General features: G+C 38.9%; 1 protein-coding gene across 3 annotated transcripts in view; it reads left to right on the top strand.

Moving 5' to 3' along the window:
• LOC129746143 (uncharacterized) overlaps positions 1-27,204 on the top strand; it is a 123,421-nt gene that overhangs the window by 25,721 nt on the left and 70,496 nt on the right. For all 3 annotated transcript variants that reach the window (XM_055739645.1, XM_055739644.1, XM_055739646.1), the window contains exons 2-5: positions 2,296-3,931; positions 4,042-4,300; positions 10,946-11,003; positions 11,108-12,046. In XM_055739645.1, the coding sequence (XP_055595620.1) occupies positions 2,311-3,931; positions 4,042-4,300; positions 10,946-11,003; positions 11,108-12,046 (2,877 nt within the window). In that variant the 5' untranslated portion in view covers positions 2,296-2,310. The remainder of the gene's footprint in view (positions 1-2,295; positions 3,932-4,041; positions 4,301-10,945; positions 11,004-11,107; positions 12,047-27,204) is intronic.

Genomic DNA, 27,204 nt, shown 5'->3' with positions numbered 1-27,204 from the left:
AATCGATCTACAAGTTTGGACTGAATCGGCCTCGCTTTTTTGGTCGATTCAACTAGTTCGACTAAGAAGGACTTGATCGACAATAAAAAACAATAAAAAAAGGCAAATTCAAGCTCAAATTTTGAGTGCTACAGAAACGATTGTGTTTGACAGTTCGACTTTCATCACTCCATACTTAATCAAAATTAGACAACACTCATTCACATCCACTTGAAAAGTTAGAAAAAAAAAGGATAACAAGGCGTTATCCCCGATAATTCGATTTTCGGTCATCGTCGTCGATGGCGCGCGACTAGCCAAACATGACTTTGTGGGCCCGTTTCACACTTTTTATCCTTGACTAGTCAGCTCCTAAAAACAGAAAACCTGTAGAAGGAAGAATTCAGAAAACAAAAATACAAACGGCAGCCGGCACCTGCTGCTAAGCCCGAAAATTTGTATAAGCCTCGCGCGCCCGCACGACAGCCGGTTTGCGCGGCGCTTTGCGCATTCGGTTCCCGTTTATCTTGTTTATTTATTTGTTGTTTATTTTCCTTCCACCGACATCGGTAGACACAAACTGTCAGTCACTGACATCAATTTGACCCTTGAGTCAAGTCAAATTGACTGTCAACAAGTGGAACCTAGTTTTGCGTTTGTTTAGGTCCGAGTCGATAAGCTTGGCGTGAAAGTCAATTAATTAGAATCCCTCTCCTAGTTAATCGGCGACGCCTAGAGGTCTCAATCTGTGAGCTTTCTCGCGCCTGCTGCGATCAGAAAGTGCACCACCACCTGGTGCGGAAACGTCGTCACATTTGCAACCGTAGCCTACTTGCTGCTTGTTGTTGTTTGTTTACGAAACGAAACACTTTCAAAAGTATAGGACACTTAACCTCTCGAGTGCCGTGGCACTTAACCTCACATTTCCTTCGTTCAGAGCTCCGACAGCAACATTTGCATGCACCGGAACCCTCGTCCTTTGCCTCGCCGTTCAGCGGAGGAATTTTCATGCTGGTTCAGGTCATTTAAATAAATGTGTAGCTATTGTAACAACCTCCAGAACCGAGCGACCCGCATTTGGGTATTGCACTTCTGACTTCTGCTGACTGAAGTCGACGGGCTGCAGTCCAAATTTCCCTTGACGCGCGAGCGAGCAAAATTGCAAAAAGCCGGGCCTCAACAGCTGACATTCGAACGAACGAGGCAACACAACACTTGAGCGTACTCGAAACCGTTTTTGCTACCTTTACCTCCTTCTACTATCGGAAAACTATCAAGCTATTAACTACATACCATTACGCTCTCTCTCGTTGTCGTCCATCAAACTGTCAAAAGCCCAGGTGGTTTTGTTTACACCCTTTGGATCCTTCTAGCTCGAGCGTCGAAAAAAAAAGTCAACAATGCTCAACGCCCACTTGGATTCGAATGTCAAAATCCCCCACCAGTCAAAAATAATAGCACGTGCCTCCTAAACCCGATGATGGTCCTAATCCATCAGCCGGAGTCCTCTCGTCCTTAGACCGCAAATTATTCTTTTGTTGGTGAATTAAATGAAAACCGCATGCCAATGCATTCATAGGCACAATATAGCACACGAGCCACCCGCTCTTGAATAAAATATATCAACAAAAACAACGACGACGACATTGAATAAAAATAACCTAAAAAATAAAAACAACCAAAACCACTTTCGGGTATTTCGAGCTACCCGACTTGGGTTCTGAGTACGGTCGAAGAGAAAAAACAAACCTCAAGCGCAAATATAATAAAACCGGCATCCGCACGTCGTTGTCCTGAATTTTTCACTTATCGCAATCATCCCACTACCGAAAGCCCAAAAAAAAAAACGAACACGTTCCCCAACAATTTTCGTTCTAACCGCACACTACTTTGCCCAGGGGTTCCGAATCAATGAACACAGCTCCCGGTTCCGTTAAAAGCTTGTCCGTCGTCGGCGGCGCGTCTCGGGATGTAGATCACGTTTCATTGATATCTTCTCAATAATGACCGTGGGAAGAGTGGCCACAGAGGGACCCACTAAGAAGGGGGAAAACGTGGTAGCTTCCGATTCCAACACAGAAAAGGGCAATTATACTCGAGCCGGACTCGGTCGGCGACAGAATTATGAAATGGGCAATCACATGTCTCCTCCTGTGTGCTTGTGGATGTTGTTATCGCGATTGAAGAAATGAAGAGCCGGAAGTTTGTTTGCCCCGGAATTGAAAGGATGTTTGTGCCTCTAGCTTCAACAATTTTTTTAGCATCCGTCGTTGACTTTTGTCTTACCTGGTGCTTTTGTTTTTCTTCTACTTTCAGAATCATTAGGCGAAAATGTTGAAGTGGACCGTTACGAAACGCGCCGAAGGAGGTGGGACGACGGCAGCACTTCACCGGAAACAGTCAACCGGAGCGGGTCATGCGCGACGCTCACTTGGAGCTCTGAACGACCGTAAACTACACAGTGATGGAATCACCGCAGCCAGTAAGGTAAAAGCCCGCCGATCCCTCGGGGCCACAATGCATCGACATGCTCACGTCGACAAAGAAAATCAATGCGTCACCTCGACGCCTCATCACATTGCCGGAGGACGACGCTCCCTAGCCTCACCCTACTCGACGGCCCTCCGAGACGTCAGCAATATTACCCCGGACACCACTCCGAGACGTCTATCTTCGACACCCCAAAGTCGAAAGCGGGCCTTCCCAACTTCCCCAACGGCCGTAACCTCAACGGCCAAGAAAGACCCCAACAATCTACAGTACGCCTCCACCTTACCAACCTTCGACATCGAATACTCCCCATGTGGAGTCAAAAACGTCCCATTCCTTTCCATCCGAGGACTAGGCCTAGGCGATTCTTACTTCGACAATCCGGGCCGATACTTCCACGAAGATCAACCGGCCCCAAAACGACACAAAACCTTCCTCGCCCCTGCGGCACCTCCAGCAGAAAAATCAGAACCATCCCTAACCCCACTTTCATCCCGCCTCTCCGAACTCCGGTTCAGCAAGATTAGCTTCAAGCGCAACGCCGAACCCAAAACCCTCAACAACAACCAGATCTTCAACGACGAAGAATCCTCGCTCAATTCGTCCGAAATGGGTGACATAACCTTAGACAAGATGATCGATGCAATTCTGGAGAGTGCAAAAAAGGACCGCCTGGTTCCATCCCGTCCAAAAAGAAGTTCCAGCGTGAAGTCCAAGCAGAGCAACCTTTCGCCAACCTATACCCCAGCCGAAGACCCCGCTGCCGACCTCTACAAGGACACCCTGATCGAGCGACTTCCCCCGAAGCTCATCGAACACGCGGAAACCACAATCATCCTCGAAGAACCCGCCTCCAATGTCAACGAGCGCGAAGTCAAGACCCCAGAAGTAGTGAAACCTCCAACCAAACATTTCCGCGAATCCCTCTCAAGATTCGTTCTTGCTAGCCCATTGGACGCCTGCCACTTAAGACGGCAAAAAGCCGTCCGACGGAAAAACAAAGCTGAACTCAACGAAGTTTGCGAAAAGAAACCCTGTCGAATTGGACTTACAATCCCTAACGGAATTCCTAGCCCCGAAACCCCTCAAAACCCTAACTTCACCGAATCCAAACTTGATCAACTAGCTCAGATGCAAACCCCGTCGGACCTAGCGATCATCGTTGACTCCGATCTACCGCAAACCAAGACCGCCCTCAGTACCATCGAAGAGATGACTCCGAGCATAAGATCGATCGACCTCCAGGGAACTTCAACTCCAACCGGAAATGAAGCCCTCTCGTTCGAAAAATCCCGAAAATGTTTAACCTTCTCTCCGAATCTTTCGGAGGACTCGCTCGAAAAGCGTCGTTCGGTGGCCTCGTCAACTACGTCCCGCTGTTCCCGGGTCCCAACCATGGTCAAGGGTTCGCTAGACTTAAGCCTTCAACTCGCCCCCGATGCCGACAAACTGCACGTTCACGGTGAGTGGTGGATGGTATGACGTCGTCGCAACACTTTGCTCCCACTAAATGTTTCCGTTAAGGTCTCAACCTCGGTTCAAATTTTGACTAATGATTAATTTTGCTTCCAGTTATCCGGTGCAAGGATCTTCATCGTTCGACTGCTGCTACAGGTGCGAGTACGATCAATGCGTACGTAAAGATTGCTCTCGTCAATCCAGCGGCAACCGGTGCTGAGCAAGGTTTCCAGCGGACGGCCGTGCATCGGAACTCGAATCGACCTCTGTTCGATCAACGGTTTGTGTTCGATCTGGGATCGTCTGAAGTCAGCGAGGAAGACGATCAACGGCGGGTCCAGCTGGCCGTGTGGCATCGAGACCGAGAGTGCAAGTAAGTATTGAAAGCTTTTTTTTATTGGAGGGATTGAGGTCGTAACGAACATAAAACAAAGCAATTGAGACTGTAGTTAGTCATTTTAGGAAAAGATCTTTAGATTGAAGGAGGTCTTCAGACTGAAGAAGGTTTTCAGACTAAAGAAGGTCTTTAGACCGAAGAAGGTCTTCAGACTTAACATGGTTATCAAGCTGGTGCAGTTCTCCAGACTCCAATTCTCAAACCTGAGATGGAGAAGGCTTCAGGTTCAATAGGCCTTAATTTAGAAAAAAAAAATACTTTTAATTGGAAAGGTCTTAGATTGAAATGGCCTTCAGTTGAAAAGACTTTCGGTTAAAAAGGTCTTAGGTTAAAAGAGCCTTCAGTAAAAAAGGCCTACGGTCAAAAAGGCCTTTCGGTTAAAAAAGTCTTCTGTAAAAAGGCCTTCCGTTCAAAAGGCCATCGATTAAAAAGTTCTTCGATTGAAAAAGCTTGTAGTTGAAAAGGCCTCAATTTGAAAACACTTTAGATTTTAAAGGCTTTAGGTTGGAAAGGCATTCATTTGAAACACTAAAGATTGGAAAGGCTTTGATTGAAAAGGCCTTCGGTTGAAAAAAACTTAATTTGAAAACACTTAAAATTGGAAAAGCTTTAGATTGGAGAGGCCTTTTTTTGAAACACTATAGATTGGAAAGGCTTCAGGTTTAAAAGGCCTGATGAAGATTGAGGTTACAAAGTCCTTCGGTTGAAAAGGCTTTCGGTTGAAAAGGCTTTCGATTGGAAAGGCTTTCTGTTGAAAAGGCCTTCGGTCGAAAAGACCTTCAGTTGAAAAGGCTTTAGATTGAAAAGACCTTCAGTTGAAAAGGCCTTCGATTGAAAAGGCCTCTGGTTGAAAAGGCCTTCGGTTGAAAAAGCCTTCAGTTGAAAAGGCCTTCGGTTGAAAAGGCCTTCAGTTGTAAAACCCTCAAGATTGGAAAAACTTTCCGGAACAGAAAGGCAATCCGAAACCTAGTTAGTTTTAAAACATTTTTACGATTTCCTGGTTAGAGCAGCAAAATTCCATCGTCCAACCCCTCGACTGGTAAACATTCCGAAACACAGGCAGCAGGAGCAACAACCGTCCACTTTGGCGCAATAAACTCTCTCCTTATCGTGGTCCTGCTGAGGTGAGTTCCTTTGGTTGTTTTGGTGATAAACAACGTGCTCCGGTCCTCGTGAGTTCCCCGTCCCGAAAGGATTCTGTCCGCACTGCGCATGTCCCCCGAAAAAAAAAAACGTTCCGAAGTGGCCTAGACCAGACTCCGCCGTCGGCCGTTCGGTCAATTGTGTCGCAGTTTTGCTCGCGAATGGTTCTACTTTTCCCTCGCTGAACCAGGTCCAGGTCGTTCGCGTGGCCGTTTCCGTTTGTGTGTGCGTGCGTAACTGTGTGTCTGTTCTTTGCTATCAGTCCTTTTTTCCTCTGCATAAATCCTGGCGAAAAGGTGTCCATTTTAGTAAATTAGCTAGCCGTGCGTAATCACTTCTTAGATAGTTACCGTCGCTGTTTTCGAGTGGTGTTTTTTAGGAGTGGTGTACACTGACTTTCTGAAGTGAATTTTAGGTGGCTTCCTAAATAAAAGGTGATAACGAAAGTCGAGAGTGTGCGCGCCCTCTGTATCGATTCAGCCATTTTGAAGCCAAAAGTCGGGGAGGTCTGGAAAATTTTCGCTAGAGGTCTTTGTGTTGCGTTGAGTGCGTGGACAAGTGCGTCCTCAGCGTGCTAAAATCTGGAAAAAAGATATGAAGTTGGGTTCACTAATTGCTTAGAAGGAAGGCTCAAGTGGAAGACACGTGAAAAATCAATCACTGAAGTATCTGGGATTGCTGCTGCTGGTGTTTTTTATGCCTGGTGGCTTTATATAATCGAGAAGAAGTGCTGCTGCCCCGTTTAGTAATGCCCGGGGGGGCGGAAGCACTGAGTTGAGCAGAGCAGAGCCGAAGCAGCGAAGTGAGTGAGTGCTGCAGCAGCAGAGGCGGCATCGAGAGCGCTAAGCAAAGAGAAGTGAGAAGATAGTGAGCGGGTGGATTGGATTGGCGACGGCAGTTAAGAAGACGAGTAACTAGTTGGATAACCCTGGGAAAAATGGGAAAGCGTTGATGGCTCGCGGAACGAGGTGATAAGAAGCGAACGAAGGGAAGCGAAAGGCAGCGGAGATAGAACGAAAAATTTTGGGAATCGCATCGCGGTGCTTGGTTGTTTTTTTTTCTTCGGGGGGATGGAATAGAGTGAGTGTGTTCCTGTTTCTCCGAAGTTGATTTCGCATTGGGATTAGCTATAAATCACCCGTATGTGAGCACATACACGAAGAGGTGTGAAAACCCAATATCCATCGATATATAATCCAGTGTGCGATTGTGTATTATGTGTGTGTACACCCGATTGAAGGCCGTTGCGGTCCGGTTGTGAATAATTAATCTCCAGTGGATTACCTTCAGTTAGTTTGGACGGACGGACGGAAACTCTTTTGTGGATTAGCCGAGTCAAAGCCGAGATATGGATAGCCTCAACTAGACTCATCGAAGTAAAGCGTCTTCCGGTAGCTATGCGAAAAATGCTATGCACCTTCTCAGTTTTTGTTCTGCACTGGCTCCCCGAAAACTTTTGCCGCTGCTACTGCCTCGTAGTTTAGTGGAGTTTCAGTGCAGTTTCAGTAGACTTTTGGCTGAGCTCGCCACATTCACACACACTCTCGTGTATATAGACATAACTAGGTTGTTATCGCTTTGAAAGGGGAGCCAAATTCCATCCCGCGAGAGATCGGTCCTTCTTCCATTTATTTTCCGTTTAAAATTTCGCTCCACGGAAGCCGAAGGCAATAACTCATGTGGAACGAGACAAAAACTCATTACCACTTCCTTTCGCGAATAACTTTTCTTATTTCCCCGAAAATCTTGTATTGCATAACCTCACAAACGGAAAAACGGGGGCTGTAAATCGATGGACGGAAACCGTCCGATTTCGAGATAATAACTTTACTCCCTGACCTGGTTTTTGAACCTGCCTATTCATTACCCAACCATCAGAATCATCAGAACGTTGAAAGGTCATTGGGGATCCCATCAAATGGGCTGAAGCCGGATCACGCAATCCAATTTTCCCCGAAAGCTTTCAACCGACGACGACGGCTAGCTTGCGTGTATCTGATTTGGTATTCCATTTGGGGAACATGCTTAAAAATTTAACCGACGAAAGCCCCGTCGTTGATGGATTCGATTTCTTCCTCAGAGAAAGCCCATCAAGTTGGTCGTCAGCCAAAAAACCTAACGAATAGCTTTGCGGCTTGACGCGACGCTGTCCCCGTCGCCAATGTGGTGGCTTTCTGTGGAATTTGTTTTCAATTTGGCCCGAAAAAAGTTGGCAACCTCTCGAGGTGGGATTTCCGGCAATTTGGCTCCTCTTAGTTTTAAATCTGAAACCCTCGCTTTTGCATGTGCGGTTATTGAGTTCCATCAACAAACAATAGTTCTTAACCTCTAGCAATAAAAACCATTTTTAGCTTCCTCTAGCAACTACTTACACAGACACAAGCTTCCTCTGCACCAGCAGCGCACCACCTGCACTGACACAACTTTTAAATAACCAACCAATCATCGCTTTGACCGTTGTTTTTCGAGAGACAGTTATTTTAAGAGACACAGGCTCTTAAACAAACAATCTACCCAAGACTCAAACCAAACCAAAACGACAAATGTCCTTCGTATTGCAAACAGTTGCCGGAATCCTCCGTGGAGGTGGTTCCGGATCGTCTTCATCCGTATCGGAAACCTCCGGCGGACGCGGCGGCAAAAAGAAGGTCAACTTCGACCGATGCTGCAACAACTCCAAGGGACGGAGCGGCGGCAGCAAATCCGAGTGCTGCCATCGACTGTATCTGGACGAGGTCCAGCGGGAGGACGGCTTCCGCATCTGTCAGCAGCTGCTGCAGAGCGTCGAGCTGGCCGAAAGCATCGGGCGTCCTTCTGCTGTTCCGCGACAATCTCAGAAACAGAAACAACAACAACAACAACAGTCGGTTGTTGTCGACGAAGGCGACGCCACAAGTAGATGACCCGACGACAGCCAGGCGAAATCGGGTGGGACTCAAAAAACGACCGAGGACGACAAGTCTGTTACGGAAAAAGGAGAAGAAGTGGTGGTGGGACATAAGAGTGGCGACGAAAACGAGAGACTGTGAGTATCTCGGCGGATTGTCTCTGTCTGTGTCTCTGTGTGTATCTCGATGTACAACATTTCTGGCTGTGTGTGTACGTGTTCGTGATATTTAAGTGTAACTCGCGTAAAATCCTAAAAATCGTGGGAGGATAGAAAGCTAATTTTGTTCCTTCCGTGAGATAAAACACGTTGCTTTTCGTCTCTTACCAATTTTTCGACAAAGGGAAGTGTAATACATTTGCAATTGTGATGCTTTACAAGAAAAATCTTAGAAGAAACAACTTTAGTTTTTTTTAGTGTTTCTTAATCAGTCGAATAAAAACGCCTAAAGGTAGGCAACAAATAACTGAAAAAGCTACCCCATTCAGATTTCAGATTCAGATTTCAGATTCAGATTTCAGATTCACATTTCAGATTCAGATTTCAGATTCAGATTTTAGATTCAGAATTCAGGTTCAGATTTCCGATTCAGATTTCAGATTCAGATTTCAGATTCAGATTTCAGATTCAGATTTCAGATTCAGATTTCAGATTCAGATTTCAGATTCAGATTTCAGATTCAGATTTCAGATTCAGATTTCAGATTCAGATTTCAGATTCAGATTTCAGATTCAGATTTCAGATTCAGATTTCAGATTCAGATTTCAGATTCAGATTTCAGATTCAGATTTCAGATTCAGATTTCAGATTCAGATTTCAGATTCAGATTTCAGATTCAGATTTTAGATTCAGATTTCAGATTCAGATTTCAGATTCAGATTCAGATTTCAGATTCAGATTTCAGATTCAGATTTCAGATTCAGATTTCAGATTCAGATTTCAGATTCAGATTCAGATTTCAGATTCAGATTTCAGATTCAGATTTCAGATTCAGATTTCAGATTCAGATTTCAGATTCAGATTTCAGATTCAGATTTCAGATTCAGATTTCAGATTCAGATTTCAGATTCAGATTTCAGATTCAGATTTCAGATTCAGATTTCAGATTCAGATTTCAGATTCAGATTTCAGATTCAGATTTCAGATTCAGATTTCAGATTCAGATTTCAGATTCAGATTTCAGATTCAGATTTCAGATTCAGATTTCAGATTCAGATTTCAGATTCAGATTTCAGATTCAGATTTCAGATTCAGATTTCAGATTCAGATTTCAGATTCAGATTTCAGATTCAGATTTCAGATTCAGATTTCAGATTCAGATTTCAGATTCAGATTTCAGATTCAGATTTCAGATTCAGATTTCACATTCAGATTTCAGATTCAGATTTCAGATTCAGATTTCAGATTCAGATTTCAGATTCAGATTTCAGATTCAGATTTCAGATTCAGATTTCAGATTCAGATTTCAGATTCAGATTTCAGATTCAGATTTCAGATTCAGATTTCAGATTCAGATTCAGATTTCAGATTCAGATTTCAGATTCAGATTTCAGATTCAGATTTCAGATTCAGATTTCTGATTCAGATTTCAGATTCAGATTTCAGATTCAGATTTCGGATTCAAATTTCAGATTCAGATTTCATATTCAGATTTTTTGAAAAAATCCTTGTTAAAAAATCGCCTTGAATTCGGCCTCAAAACGCCTAAAAGTAGGCAGCTTAATATTTCTGTTCTAATTGACATTAAAAATATGGATTTTTGCAACGTTTCGAAATAAACACATCAATCTTTTTCAAGTTTTTTCCTTGTTTTTTTTATAAATATTTCATCAAAAAAAGTTTACTAGGAGTAGGAGTTTCTGTCATCGCATCGAATCAACATTGTTGGCAACGTCTAACAAAACCACAAAAGCTGAAGCATCCGAACGAAATAACCAAATTAATTAGACAGTCATCCAGCTAATGGAACACGAGGGAGGTCTACCAGCAAAACTTCAACAACGTTATAAAAAAATAAACAGAAAACAAGCGTTGGAGAGGGTGCAGATTCAATTAATCTCCTTCTTCGTTTCGGTCCCACCGGAACCCTGAAGTGCTTCGGATTTTTCCGTAGTTGTTTTTTTTTTTTTCTCGGAGAAAACGGAAGGTGGAGTGCGCATTAAATATTTACCATCCTCCAACCTTCCAAGAATGCGGCGTGGCACATTGTTGTAGTACACACTCCCACAACACATTGCACCCACGTGTTGTTGTTTTGGGGCCCCAAAACTGCCAGTTGTAAATTCGTCAACGTCCTTGCCAAAACGACAGACAAGCAGACAGGCAGACGGCGACCGAGCGAGCAAGCTTCTGATTAAAACATGGCATATTAGAGTACCTCACTTTATTGCTTGCTGTTACATGAGCTGCGCTTCTCCTTTTGTTTGGCTGAAGTAGCAAGACATTTCTCCATTTTTCTCATGTTTTATATGTGCTTTGTTTTATGTTCGCGTATGTTACTTCACCGGAATCACTTTATGATTAGCTTAAACGCCACCCTTTGTGCACATAACTTACCTTTGCTTTCCCTTTTTCTTTCTTCCTTTTTCCAGACGCAGCGAATTCTTAGGATGCATGTCCTTCCCCCTTAGGAATGCTATCAAACAACAGGTTAGTATTCGATCGAGCGCACGCTTCAGGCACCGCTTTTTGTCCAATCGAAGCTGTTGAACGTCGAATGCTAATCAATGCGTCTTCTCTTTTCCCCATTCCAGGAAATTAATGGCTCTTTCAAGCTTCAACCGCAATCGTGTCTGACGAATCCCGCACCTCCGCAACCGATCGGCACCGACATGTGCGAGAACTCGCAATCCAGCGTTGACGAAATCGTCAGCGTTGAAGAGACCGGCCCTGGATGTCCGGGTCAAACCGTATCAGTGACCGTAGTCTCCTCGAGCAGCCAACCTACCGAACCCATTAGTCTGAGCAAGAAAGCCCTCCACCAGCGGGATGCCGACGAGAATCTGTTCCTGCGCTTCCTGGAGCTGGATCCTCCACTGGAAACCAGTGGGAATGGAAGCACCGCGGCAGCTGGCAACACTGGAGGAGGCAGTGGGACAGTCCCGGCAACTCCTCGACGAAGCTCCATCTGCTCCAACAAACCAAACCCAGGCCGAACTCCCTTCACGATAACCAAGCGACTGACCCGCGTTGCCGACAAAGGTTTTGGCTTCTCGATCGTCTGGACCCATCCACCTCGGGTCGAGAAGGTCGAACCGGGCCTTTCCGCCGAAAAGGCTGGAATACTCCCCGGCGACTATGTAGTGTTCGTCGACAAGCACAACGTCGTCACCATGCCGGAGCTAGATGTGCTGAACTTGATCAAAACTCAGGGCAATACGCTGCTGCTGGAAATCTTCCGCAGGCCTCAACGACCACCCACCACGAATGGCCTAAGGCCGGGAAGTACTGGTGCCGTCTCCACCAGCAATCTCATCAACTTTGCACCCTACAGCGCGCAAGTCAACTTCCAACAGCAACAGCAACAGGTGCAGCAACTTCAACAACTCCCGTTGCAGCACCAACTCTTAGACGAAGAACCCTCCCTAAAACCGTCCATCGTTCCGGCCCGTTCTTCGACGGCCTGCTCCAACATCTCGATTGAGACCGCCAAGCGGAAACTCAACCTGCCGCAGGTCACCTTCAGCAAAGAGGTAGGTAAAGGCGTACTCGTCTAGAGAGCGATTCCTTTACCTTCAAACATCCCCAAACTAGCTCCTAAGGCAAACTCTAGTGAAATCTCTGTCAAACAGAAATCTTCGGCTAAGCATAACCTAAGTAGGCGTTAAGTTCCCGATTCACACCATGTACATATAGCGAATCACCATAGCAACGCGACATCGACTCTCACACCCAGTTCCACATCGAAAAAACCTTGCTCTCACGAGAGAGAACTTTGTTTTTTCTCTCTGGAGGCAAAGGTCTTAGACAACTATACTCTAACTATCCTAAATCTCTTTGTTTTGTTTTTAGTTCATTTATTTGTAAATAGTCCCATCGATAAGTTACTTTTAATACAAAAGAAACTAAAAAACATACACAATCATTGAAAAAAAAACAAATCTATCGAAAAACCAAACCCCTTGAAAGGTTCAGGACCCCCCAAAACGGAAACATACGCTTCTCTTAACTTTAGTTCAGTGCGATACACCTTTCTCCTTTTGCGGAGAAAAATCTAAAAATGTTCCGGAAAGGTGTCATCAAACTTTTATTTTATTTATCTTTCTTTTTCGTTAATGTTGTTTTCTTCCCAATTTTCCTCGACTTCCCTTAGCTTTCCTAGTTCAAAACTTTGAGTACAGTATCTTTATTCTGGATTCTCGAAGTGAAAAACGAATAAAAAATAGTAATCCCATCAAATTCTCAGATGTTCATTGAAAAAATCATTCCGATTGTGGTTGGTCGTTCGGAAAAATGCAATACCATTAGGCTTAGTTGTAGTATTTTTGGTACGTTAATTCTTGTTATATTTTGTGAAAAAATATATTTAAAAAATCCAAAAATTATTCAACGATTAAAGTAGTTAGGAAAAGTTGTGTAAATACTCATTGGATTCGTTCGTAAGGCAAAAACAATCAAAATTAACTTTAAATGAATGTTTTTCTAGTTAACAAAATTTCTATCAAAATTAAGAGGACCAACCAACCGAAAAGTTTATCGATCGGAATCGATTTTTCATGAAGGTTATTCTTAAAAATACTAGGAAAATCTCTTTAATCCTTGTTTCAAATCCCACATTCTCCCTTCTAGTTTTACTTAGTTTAATTCCAAAATTGTTTCGTTTTTAGTTCTTAAGTTCAAACAGTTGATGTGTGAAAAAATCTCCCCCACACTGAAATCGAATTGGCGCTATCATCGATAGACGACGATTGGCACTTCTGTTTCTCCCCACCTCTGTAAATACACTAGAAAATTAGCCACTTCGTCTATTGATCTATAAAGGAAAAAATTAAAATCGAAAATATTAAATAGGTATAACGATCTATGTTCAGTTTTGTTTGTTTGAATTAAACTTTATTAGTTCTTTAGTTAATTTATTTATTTAAGTTGATCGAAACAAAACACCCAAAACCAATGCTCTCGTTAAATTATGTTTTAATAAATATTTTAATTAGGATCGAAAAAATAGTAAAACAAAAAGTTTCACTTTTTCCCATTTGTTTTGTTAGGTTTTTGTCATCGTGAAGTGAACTGACCTATTAAAAGCGGAATGTTATCGATCGCAAATGACTATGATGGTCAATGTAAATGAAATAAAACCAAACCATAATTTATAATTCCATATAAGCAAAGACAGATCCATATAACTATTGTCGTGTTTTTTGTCCTGTTTTCTCTCTATTATTTGTTTATTTTAAATGTATGTCGCGTCGACGGGAGAGAAAAAAACGGAACAGGAATATTTATTTTGTGTTCCATGCCGCTCGATATATTACTAGCACAACATGTTTGGAGACATCACAACCACAGACAACCTCCCCACTCCTCTTTGTTCATTTGTAAATAAAATAAAACTCACTAGCATTGTTTATTGAATAATTGACTTGTGTTTTATTGTTTTTTTTTTTTTTTGTTCCATTTTCCCTTTTGCATCTTCATTAATGGGTTCAATTGGTTTATTTCGAAAGAGAAGGAAATTTTTCCTTCTTTCTCCTCTTAATATTCGTGAATATTATCCTTTCCCAATGTATTCAAATTTTGGAGCCTTCATTGTTGGAATAATAAATTCTTCAGTTTTCATTTTGTACTCTAATCAATATCAGAATGCGTTACTTCATTAATTTATTTTTTGTCGTCAATCAGTTGTAGACCGTTTCATTAACTTGCTGATTCGAGACGAACAGAGCACCATTGATCAGGGCACGATGAGCATTTTCTGCCGTAGAATTTAGCAGCGAATTCCGCTCGATGAAGTCAACTCAGTTATAGAGCTATGTACATCTTTGTCGTGATTTTACGATTCTTACGAATCTCAAATCAGAGATTCACTCAGACACATCTGTCGCTCTCAAGAATAGATCAATGACTGACTTTGTTTTGCTGGTTTTGCCAAGTTTTTCCAAAATAACAAACGTTGCCATCGAAATTAATTTATTTTTTATATCTGCAGGGTTGCCAAATTCAACTTTTATTTCGTTTTACTTTCAAAAATTTAAATTTGATTCATTTTCTGCTCATCCTTCTACATTACAAACAATATAGTAATTTTATTTTGGCTTTTTGGTCTTGGATCAAACAACGGTGGTTTTTTAAATACTCTACGTTTCGATCAGTTTTGTTGGTCATTTTCAAGGGAATTTGCTACCTGTTGTTTTTGTTTTGGTTTCGTTGTTACAGTCGACTAATACAACAGACAGCAAATTCCCTTGAAAAAGTCCGATCGAAAACATAAACCTAATGACAAACAATCACCAGCTGGCCTTAAATCTGTGCTTCTTAAGCCAATCCGTCTTTATTCACCGGAAGGTCAAATCAAACAAACAATCCTCAGCTTCAGCCTTTAAATCTGCGCTTCCTAAGCCAATCTGTCATTATCCACCGAAAGGTCAAATCAAAACAAATTAAAGGGTGATACGGTCGAAATTTGGTCAAGGGGAAACGCATGAAAATCGGTGAAATCGTTTATTCAAAAAAACAAATTAAATTTCTTTTTCAAGTTTCATTACTTAAAATTCTGGAAAAATATTCAGTTAGGCTTCCGCTTTTCCAAATCCGAATTGCCGGGCCTTACGCTTAACCCCTACCATCAGATTTTGTACAGCCACCTTGTCCACCTTCTTCGCCGCAGAAAGCCAGTTTGCCTTGAACTGCTGCTCGTCCTTAGCAGTTTTTTTGGTCTTTTTTAGGTTCCGCTTGACAATAGCCCAGTATTTCTCTATTGGGGGCGGAGCTCTGGCGTGTTGGGAGGGTTCTTGTTCTTGGGAACGACCTGCACGTTGTTGGCGGCGTACCACTCCATGGCCTTTTTACCGTAATGGCAAGATGCTAAATCCGGTCAAAACAGTACGGAACAACCGTGATTCTTCAGGAAAGGCAGCAGACGGTTATTCAAACAATCTTTCACGTAAATTTCTTGGTTGCAGTCCCGGAAAATATGAAAATGCTGCTTTTCAAGCCACAGGTACAGATGGCTTGCCAAACCAGATATTTCTTCGCGAGCTTTGACAGTTTCATGTGCTTAAAAAAATTCTGCTACCTTTCCCCTTCCTTTTGCCGTATAAAACTCCTGTCCCGAAAGCTGCTTGTAGTCGGCTTTGACGTAGGTTTCGTCGTCCATTACCACGAAGTCAAACTTCGTCAGCATCGTCGTGTACAGCCTCCGGGATCGCGCTTTGGCCGTCGTATTTTGTTTATCATCGCGATTTGGAGTCACTACCTTCTTGTAAGTCGATAGTCCGGCTCGTTTTTTGGCTCGATGCACGGTTGTAGACGATACACCCAGCTTATTTGCGGCATCTCGGAGAGAGAGGTTAGGGTTTCGCTTGAAACTACCGGCAACTCTCTTTGTCGTCTCAGCGGCTTCCGGTTTTCGATTTCTCCCCGATCCAGACTTCCTGGCTGTCGACAAACGTTCCCCAAACACTTCAATTACATTTGTAACGGTTGATTTGGCAACTTCTAGCGATTTTGCCAGCTTTGCGTGCGAGTAGCTCGGATTTTCGCGATGCGCGAGCAAAATTTTGATACGTTGCTCTTCTTCTTTGGACGGCATTTTGACAAATGAAGAGTGCATTCCAAAATCAAAATAGGAGCAACATTCTACACACACACATCTTCAAAATGAGGGGTGTTCAGGTTTTTTAATTGCAATATTGAAATAAATACGTCAAGTTGATATCGATGATTACTTCACCCTTTCCTCTCTACTCTTCTGACCATAACGACTTTTCTTATTCTTTCGTTTTAATTTATTACTCTTTACCTCTTTCTCATCTTTCTATAATCTTTTCTTGTTTTCCTTCATTATCACTATTTTTCTTACTTTTCACTCTTAACTTTTTTTTACTCTTTACTCTTTATTTTTTAGAGTTAAGTACTCTTTAATAATCATTTTTAACCTTCATCCTTCTTTCAATACTCTTTTCTAATTACTTTCTGATTCATTCTTCCTACTTTTGACACTTGGTTTGGTCGTTTCTTAACCCAGCAGGACCTTTTTTTAATAAATTAATTTTCGTTTAGTAATAGACGTAACCTGTTTGGGACTGTAAGTCTCCAAAACTCAGGACCACTTATTTTTTGAAAGTAGGACTTCATTTTGTCTTCATTATTTTCACCTTAACCTGTTGGGAACTGTCATTCATCCAAAAACTGGACTTCATTTCCGTTCAGATAAACTTAACCTGTTGGGACTGTTATTCACCCAAAATCAGGACAATATATTTTGTCTTGTTTTTAATAAACCGGTCTGGGACTGTTATTTACCCAAGTTTTGTTTCCTTTTTTTAATTTTTATCTTTATTCTCTGTATCTTTCCTTTTTTTTTGTTCTTAATTCTGCTCTGTACTTTGCACTCACTGCTCCTAACTGCCAAGCCATCATTCTCTACCACTTACTTTTTTTTCCTTTTGCTCTGTTCCATTCTATTTTTTACTCTTCCCTATTGGATTTTTAATATATACATTCTGCTTCTAAAGTTTCACTTTTACTAGTCACTGTTTATGCCTCTCTTGCTTTTAGAGGAAACAAAGTAAATAAGTTTGCTCAATATATTACTCATACTTCTATTTCTTCCGTTGTTATTCATTGCTCTTAACTTTTTTTCTTTTTAATCAAAAATCTACGTTTTTTCAACTTCTCAGCACATAAATCTAATATTGTTGGTTTTGTTTTACTCATTTTTTTTGCTTACTACTCTTTGCTTTCTGACCTGAATGACTTATGAAGTTAAAGAGTCATTAATAAATATTATTATTATTATTACTCTTTGCTTTAAATGATTCATTTGCTTGCTGTACACTTGTTTTCAACTCTGTTGGCTTTAATTTGTATTTCAATAGTTTTCATACTTTTTACTTTTAAATTTTTTTAAACTCTTTACTCTTTAACCCTTCAAAACTGTTCGCAAATATCCGTTTCGGGAAAATTTGACCTAGAGTTTGTAAGCCTTCCTCTGGCCGCAAATGTTAACCTATTTTTATAATATCTGATTTATTGTATAGGTAATTTACTCTTGATTCATAAAATTTCAAAATAAGTTAAATTTATCTGTAAGAGGGTTCCGAATGCAAAAAGTTTTGGAAAACAATTTTATTTTTAAATTATTTATAACTTCTGACAGCTTTACTGTATTTGAGTTTCTTTGATCTTTGGAGTTGTCAAAAATAAATCTAGCCAACAATGTATAAGTATGATGAAGTCCGATAAAAAATTTTATCACTTTCCCGGATTTTCCGTAGAAAAATAGCTTACTTAGAAAAGATAACATCTAGATTACAGCTTTGCATCGCCGTATCTCATTTTTCAATAAACTGATTCTATAGACAAAAATATTAGTTTTTTCTTGTTAGTTTGATTATCATTCTTGTTTCACTCTTCCTTTAGTTTTTCTCAAACAATTTACATCTTTATCTCTTTCACTTTATTTGAAGATATACACTTTTTATTTTCAAATTTATGTTTAGGAAATCATTTCACGTTTAGAATAATATGAATCATCAAATGACATATCCCCATTTTATAGAAGCAGTTTTGTGATGATTTTTCATACCAAATTAAATGTAAATTTCTACCATCCATAAAAAAAACAACAATAATTATAAGTTTTTATTGATTTCATTTTTCTAATTGCCACCCTCAAAAATTTTGGAGTTACAAAAATTTGCGAATAAAGCTAATTTTTATTCATCTATTTACAATATTCGCCACAATGACATCCAAAATAATGTCTCAAAATCCCTTAAGAGTTACCAAAAAAAGGGGCGTTTCTCATGAAACAGTCTTAGTTTATTTAAAAATAAGACCTTCTGCTGACTTTAAGCCTGCACCCATTAGCCAATATTTGATGATAGACACAAGTGACTGCCGAAATTAGAAGTGAATGTTTTTCTACTCCCCTATATAATAATTGAACATAAATCAATATCGTTATGCCTTGTTTGCAACTTCTTACTTACTTTTTTTACTCACTTCCACTACTGCTGACGGAATCTATCAGAGGCATTCAAATTCAGACATCACTTTACTACAGCAACAAAATTAACCAGTTTACTATCGTCAGGCAAAGTATCGATTTCACAATTTTCTTTTTTTCACTTATATTGTGTTTTTTTTTTTTTTTTTTTTTAAATATGTCTTTATTTGTACCAATTCATCATTACATTTTTATTACATTATTACATTAAATTAGGTGTTCAGTTCAATGATGAACTGTCCAGAGCCCTATAGTTTATTAATCACTATAATTTATTTATTTGAATTAATTTTGCTGAGTGCAATCAAGTATTTTTATGTAGGAGAACATCCTGTAATGTCAAAAAATATTTTAAACTTACTACTAAAAACTAAAACTATCCTAAATTAAAACTAATTATAGAGAGAACGAATCTCTGCGATGGAAGACTGCATCGATTTGCCTCTGAAGTTGGAGATGATTTTGTTGGCCATCTCTTCGATCGATTCAATGCCCGCAATCCGATGAAGATCTTCGGTGCTGTGCCAAGGTGGAAGCCGCAAAATCATTTTCAGAACCTTGTTCTGAATCCTCTGGATGGCTTTCTTCCTCGTCGCGCAGCAGCTAGACCAAATCGGAACTGCATACATTATCGCTGGTCGGAATACCTGTTTGTAGATTAACATCTTATTTCGCAGACACAACCTGGATTTCCTGTTGATGAGAGAATAAAGAGATTTAGTGTATTTATTACATTTAGATTGAATATCTTCAATGTGATTCTTAAAAGAAAGATTCCGATCAAGTGTGAGTCCCAAGTACTTCACGTGATCAGACCATTCTAAAGAAACCCCATTAAAAGTTATGGAATGATTTTCATTAGGTTTTAAAAAATTTGCTCTTGGCTTATGGGGAAATAAAATAAGTTGAGTTTTGGAAGCGTTAGGAGAAATTTTCCACATTTTCAAGTAATTCAAAAAGGAATTTAAATTTTGTTGCAATCTACTGCGTACCACTCGTAAATTTCGACCTTTGGCTGAAAGCAAAGTATCATCAGCAAATAATCTTCTACCTTTTCCTTCTGGGACATCAGGAAGATCAGAAGTAAAAATATTGTATAAAATAGGCCCAAGTATACTACCCTGAGGGACACCAGCTCTAATGGGTATTCTTTCAGAGCATGAATTTTGATAGCTTACTTGCAAAGTTCGGCTAGTCAAATAATTTTGAATAATTTTGGTGAGATATACAGGAAAATCAAATCGAGCTAATTTAGCTACTAAACCTTTGTGCCAAACACTGTCAAAAGCTTTTTCAATATCAAGAAGAGCAACACCAGTTGAATAACCCTCAGATTTGCTAGCGTTAATCATATTAGTTACACTCAAAAGTTGATGTGTAGTAGAATGTCCATGACGAAAACCAAATTGTTCATCAGGGAAAATAGAATTCTGATTAACTTATATTGTGTTCTTTTTCTCTTTTTCGCAGGCTTTGAAAGGCGAAACAAACAAATTGAAACATATGTTTTTTGTTCGAGCACAACGAAAACTACAAGTTCATAAAAACTGAACACTGAGAGCTGTCAACAAATCAAACTAATCCAATCACGCGTGAAAATATCGGAAAATACTAACATTGGTCGGTTGGTTTGTTCGCTTCATGGCCTGCTTCCTTTTCTGTGGTTGCGGCTTTCAAACCACTTTCTCTGGGAAACTCAACTAATTTCAAATTTTCAAATCGTATTGAAAATAATTTGAAGCTTGGTTTTCGATCTTTAACAATTTATTCAATTTTTCATATTTGGCTTTCGGTAACTACTTCAGTTGGTTTCAATCCTCTGCTGATTCACGTCGTAATCATTCTATTACATCGTCAAACAATTCAATCATTCGCTCAAATCACCTGTCCTTCCTTTCAGCACTTCACAATTGACATGTTCATTAAACAGATTTATTTTTTCTCTCTCTTCCTTCCGGATATTTCATTCATCCAACACGACAAATGGCAGCTCGTTTTCATTATATTTTCCAACTACCACCAGTTCTTTTACCCACCCAGTTCTCCTCTTCTTTATCAACCATCCAGAGACAGCTGATGATTTTGGGAGTGCTTAAATTTGGGGTGGATCGGTTTTATCAGTTTCACTGTGGGCACACCCCCAAAGAAGGGTGGCATATATTTTTACAATAAAGTGAGTCGTGTTTAGTATTTTGGGAATTCCATTTCCATTCGGTTTATTATTCACATGATAGTTCCTACATTAAGTCAGATTTGTGGATCCCTTGATCCCTTATAAAATAAACTATTTTCTAACAGTTTTGATAGTATACGAAATGAGATAAATTTTTTAAACACTGTTATAGCTCTTAAACCGTTAATTTGGAGACTTAAAAAATTTAGTTCAAATTCAATTTTTTTTCAAGAGAGCAGCTTTTGTAACTGGTTTTTACAAAACAAATAAATAATTATAATTTCTATACAAGTTCACATAAAAAAATTGGACACTTTTGATTAAAATTAAAATTAAAAAATTAAGGAAAAGTTTTTGTTATCAAATTTTCATGTCAAGTTTATGTTATCGAGCTCTGCTTCATTTGGTTTCGAAATCCATTTCTATGCTTAAATCGGAGCTGTATGAAATTCTCACTTTTATTCTCATTCGTATCAGATTCGTGTGCAATTAGTTTTCCACTTTTGTAGATTTCCCATCAGAATTTACTTTCCTATTAGACAAATATCCAATTGACTTGTGTGCAATGTTGTGTGCGACTCGCAACTGATCGAGAAGGACTTGCAGCTGAAAGCTTCATTTCTTAAGGATTATAAAAAACCGTCAACTGAGGAATTTCTTTTCAAATTCAATGGCTTCTAGAAAACTAATGTCTACAAAAAAAACATGCGATTTGTAACCTACTAAGAAAAAGGGGAGATTTGCAACAAACTTTGTTTTTAATAAAAAAAAAATATAATGAAATTTATAGTTTTTGATATATTTGTGATGTTATATCGTATAAAGCGTAATATCGTTATATCGTAGTAAATTAAAATAAAACCTAAAAAATCTCGTATTCATATGCTGAAATATGATTATTTCCTTACGCAATTGTTAACATTAAAAGTTCCTTCGTCCAAACATTTTTATTCAAGATAACAGCTAGTAAATTGTTTATAGACAGAGAGGACGAATGAGGCGATGGATGAAATCCTCTCAAAATAAATAAAATTAGAATTAGAATTTGTTTATAGGAAGAAAAAAAAATCCAAATTTAAATATTTAAATTTCCTATCGACTGATCCAGTAATGTTGAAAAAGTATCTCGGCAATTTCAGTCTAAAAAAATCATAAAATAAAATAACATCGTTTTATGGTTTTTTGAGACTGAAATCGCCGAGAAACTTTTTCAAAAATCCAAATTTATTTTAAACAAAATAAATACTATCTACAATTGCTGTTTTTATACGTTATGGCCTTTATGGAATCGCAAATTTATCAAAAACTACAATTTTTCTTACGTTTTTATTAGATTTTTCATTGAAAACCAAATTTGTTACAAGTTAGCTCTTTTTCGGGTAAGGTGAAACCTCATTTTTTCCCTTTATTAAATATTTTCAATTAAATATAACAGGCTCTTGATTCATGATCATATTGGGCCGAACACTTTTTAAATTTAAATTTGTGTTTAATTCGAATTTTGTTAGATAATTATAAATAACGTCAAATCAAGGACATCAAATTGACTTAGATAGAAAAATTGGAGACTTCAAATAATTTTTATAAATACGCCAATTTTATGTACTATATAAACCTTAAAACTTTTGATTGATAAACGGTATAATTAGGCCGGAATAAATATCAATTTCTTGAAGAGGTTATTCCAAACTGTTGGCCGGTAGAGTACTTTCAATTGACCCGAGAGAAAAAAAACAACGCACAATTGGGAAAAAAAGTTTATAAACCGAGAAAAAATTTATATTTACCCTCCTACACGAACCAAATCTTTGAAAATAAACTTTTCTCTAAGGAAAATGTCCGGAAAATTGATTGGACATAAGTTCAGTCCCTTTTTAACCCCTAATCCCCCTACATTTAGAAAACAATCCCAAAAAAAACACTAATTTGGACTATCAAATTTTAAACCAAACCAGACTTATCTTGTGTATTTTTTTTTTTCGAGGAATCGAATAAAGACTGCTCAAGCCAACACACGCTTCGGAAAATGGAGTTATGGCTGATTTTACCTTCGATTTCCCTATATTTTTCAACTAATTTTGGAAAAATAAATTCAGACTTGAAAATTATTAATCAAATGACACCTAGAGCTATGATCATTTAGTAGCAGCGTTTTGTTGGTTATGAAAAGGACTATCTTATCTATTTTTGACAGATTAAAAAAAAACCTGTGTTTGAGATATTTACGATGCAAAAAGACATGGAAAAAATAATTTTGCACAAATTCTTCATTGTCGACTTGAAAACTAATGAGTCATGAACTGTTGATTTTTTCTGATTTTTTTTTGTTCCAAATGGTTAAGAAGTATAAGGAGTCACATTAGGATCCACACGAAGTTCAAACCAAGCATCAGAGTGGAACCCTTGATCTTAAATATGGTAAAAAGTCTATGGTTATTGGTGATAACTGAATGCAGACCCCTTAAATAATGCAATAAATCCATTTCCAGCGGCCAAAAAGTGATGCCTAACTAGTAGACACCATGTTTATAACCAATAGTGAGCAGTTCAATAGATCGCAATCTGTGCAACCGATTTTTACGCAATGTGACAGATGTGTTCTGATGGACAAAGAAATTTATGTTAAAACCGGATTTAAGGGATCAAATTCTTCGAGATGCTTATTCATGAAAAGGTTTCAACCAGATTCCAATTGCTTTTTCCAGGTGAGTTTGTGTAAAATATAACTTTTTTGCAAAGGTTTTGCTTCTGTGGTAAAAATAATAGATCAATACATGACTTAAAAAAGTGTGCAAAGATAAAACAGAGATTTTATGAAAAAGTAAAAGAATTTCTTGAAATCATTGAAAAATATATTTTTTTATATTTTACTTTAAATGTCATTTTAAAACGTGTTAAAACCTTCATTTTGTCCATGGAAAGTTTTACGATCAAATGAATAGTTTTTAAAACACACGTTTGTAACTGCACGGATTCTAAATGATCATAGCCATATATTATGAGATTTTTTTTTTCAAGAAATCGAATGAAGGCTAATTGACCACCGCACGCATCAGAAAATAGAGTTATAGCTATTTTACCTTCAATTCCCCTACATATTCAATATAGTTCAGACGACTATTTGGACCACCGCACGCATCGGATTGTGGCTGTTTTTACCCTATATTCCCCTACATTTTTCAATAAATTCAGAAAAACGCATGTTTGGACTTATCTGACCAAGTGAGACCTTTCTTGTGCGATTTTTTCCTAGGAATCAAATGAAAGGCTACTTCAGCCACCGCACGCTTCGGAAATTCTAGTAATGGTCGTTTCACCCCCAATTTTCTAACATTTTTAATGTTGTTTAAAAAATGCTTGTTTTGACTGGAAGATTTTGGAGCAAATGAGACCTATCTAAAGCCTGGTTCGTTTAGAAATGGGACACTTTCTTTTGCTGATAGCTCATTTACGAGTGATCGGACATTTTCTGAAAGCATTCCTGTCGCCGAACAACCAGCAACATTGGCGACACTGGCGTGAAGAGACAGTTCATCTGACAGTTGACACGAGCAATTTAGTCGAAAATTAACCTAAGAACTTCCGCTCTTATAGAAAGCTAGAATTGCTATAGTTTTACATTCCTTCTTAAAGTTATCAGCCTGTTTTATACACAGGTAGCTAAAACTGAACTATCTATTTTGTGAATTCTTATTACTGACTTTATTGAAAGGTTGTGAAGGTACTTGATCTGCATCATACACGTTGGATTCCGACTCCGATTTCAGATACTTAGTCTCCGCTAATAAGTAAATTTGATAAATAATTTACGTTACGTGGTGTTTACTAATAAAATTCATACGCAGGTCTTCATCTACCGCGAAAAGCAATAGCTAGTTGTCAAATAACAAATCGGCATTAATTGGACTGAAATGAACATAGATAAGTCTCATAACCTACAAACTTGTAATCACCATCTAAATAATAATTCTATTAATTTTAGTTTGAAGCTACAATAAACACTTGCTATCAAAACTCATCCAAGTCTATTTGGCAACAATTCCTCTGCCTCTAAAATGTACTATCGGACAAAATTTTTCCAAAATTTTAAATTTACGCGTTTTTGAGATATTTAAGATGCAAGAGAAATAGAAAAAAATATTTTGCACAGTTTCCTTCAAAATCCATCATTATGAAATTGATAGCTGACGAAACCGTTGATTATATTATTAAAAGAATTACTGTGTGTGAGTGGTGAAAAAGTATGCAAACACTATCCAAAATGTCCACAAAGTTCGAATCAAGCATTAAAGTGAAGCACATGATCGGCAACTACGGATGAGGGTCATCAGGGAAGTCAAGTCTCATACGAGAATTTTCAATTTTGATCTAGAGAAAAACCAAGTGTAGATCGCTGAAATGTAAAAAAAAACGATAAGCTGAGACTGTTGCCTAGTTATGAGTCATCCAAACCTAACCTCATACAACAATTTTTTGCTAGTTCCAGTTCTTGTAAGCTGTATAGCCGGTACCGAGGCTATAAGACAGAAGGTTTTTAATGGACGACAAAACTTATGAAAACCCCTATTTCAAAATAATTTCAACGTTTGAATCCTATAACATGTCTGCTCATGGCAAGGTCGCTAGCATATTACAGTATGTTTATGCTGGTTGTTTTGTATAAAATAGAATGATTTGCCAAGGCTCTGCTCCTGTGAAAAAACAACCATTTTCAAAACAAAAGCTTTGGTTTACGCTGGTTTTAAAAGCCTAAAAGGAGTAATTTGGTATGTATACGCAACCTACGATCTATACTCACCTATACTATCCGATTATACATTAAGTTCAAGCCCATGATAGTTTTACTTCGTTATTATCAGATTTTGCCAGCAGAAATTCAATTGAAAAGGCTTTAAGGTGGCAGAAAAATAAACAAGTTTTGTTAATTTCGGAACAGCTGTATGCATTGAATTGCCTCCAGTTTCTTTGAAAAGAGATGTATTGGACCGAAAAGTAGCAAAGAGGACGATGCAGCCGCCTGAAATAGAGATTAGACGAAGTATAAGTTGAAAAAACTGATCAATATCATGACTGAAAGAGGTGTGCGCTGGCCGATGGGAGATACCAAGAATAACGTTGAAATTTGTAACAGTACCATTTCTAAATGCACTTAGCTTTAGTGTGGTTTTCCCAGGAATCGAATGCAGGCTATTTGAGCCACCAATCGCATTGGAAAACGGAGTTACGGCTATTTAAACCTCAATTCTCTTCCACTTTTTATACCTACTTCAGAAAAAGCATGTTCGGACTTGGAATTTTTGAACCAAAAAAGACCCATCTTGTGTCAGTTTTTTCACGATAAATCGGATGAAGGCTATTTGAACCACCGCACACATCGTAAAATGGTGGGTGTTATGGCTGTTTACCCTCGATTCTCCTACATTTTTCAAATTGTTAAGCTATAACTAGTTAAAAATTAAAAGATTATATTGTAATTATTATTTATCATTCACTTTCGACTATGTCGCAAAGATGTGTACTTATTAACTTATCCTTAATCTAAAAGAACACTTACTTAAATTAAAGTCGAAAAGGTGGTTAACATTATTAAAATGCCGACGAGAATTTTCCAGAGGGTTATTACAGCTAAATGTCGAGACTTTCTTTCGCGCTTTTTCACTTCGCTTGATTACTTTTTTTTAAGAAATCCAATTTTCCGAATTTCAATAAACATCCGATATCATTTCTTGCTGTCTGTTCATATCACTTTCTAGAGATCCAACGTTTCTTGCTCTCGCTCTCGCTTAATCGCGGATATTTAAATGTGTGTGTTCGGTAATCTAATAACACGTAATGAATTTCGGTTGTAACATTCAATTTAATTCTACTACCGTTTTTCATTGACTTATGATTTCTACACTATATTGTGTACGATGAGTTGGGATTCTTAGGAGAAATGGTAATGACATAATGTTCTAGACGGGGCACTGATCTGTAATTTTTCGACCAACCAACATGCTATCTATGTTACTCGTCAGGAGATCATAAATAAACAAACGTTGAAGAAGAATTCTTCTTTCAGCGAGAGTCGGCAGTCCAATAAGCCTGCACCGCCTGCACGTATGGCGGTAAGTTGACAGGACCGTTCCAACGTAGCGTTCGAAGTGAGTAACGTAAAAAGCATCTCTGGACTCGCTCGATGCGATTAGCATGGACGTCATGGTAAGAGGACCAGACTAGAACACAGTAGGTATTTCAACACGATCCAGACAAGAGAGTTGAACAGCGTTTTCAAACAAAAGATATCCGTAAAATCTTCGTATTACGACGTATCAATCCTAGTGTAGCAAACGCCTTTGTTGTGATTGCTCCAATGTGCGTTGTGAACTTCAGCTTAGAGTCAAAAACGACTCCTAGATCCTTTATCTCGCTCTTCCGTTGAAGCGTAGTTTGATCCATTCTATAGTCGAGTAAGATTGGATTTCGTGCTCTAGTAAATGATACAGTATTGCATTTCCCTGCATTTG

The sequence above is a fragment of the Uranotaenia lowii genome, chromosome 2, assembly GCF_029784155.1.
Source record: "Uranotaenia lowii strain MFRU-FL chromosome 2, ASM2978415v1, whole genome shotgun sequence".
NCBI classification, from domain to species: domain Eukaryota; kingdom Metazoa; phylum Arthropoda; class Insecta; order Diptera; family Culicidae; genus Uranotaenia; species Uranotaenia lowii.
The sequence above is the reverse complement of the archived record's forward strand: the minus strand, read 5'-3'. Positions and strand labels throughout refer to the sequence as shown.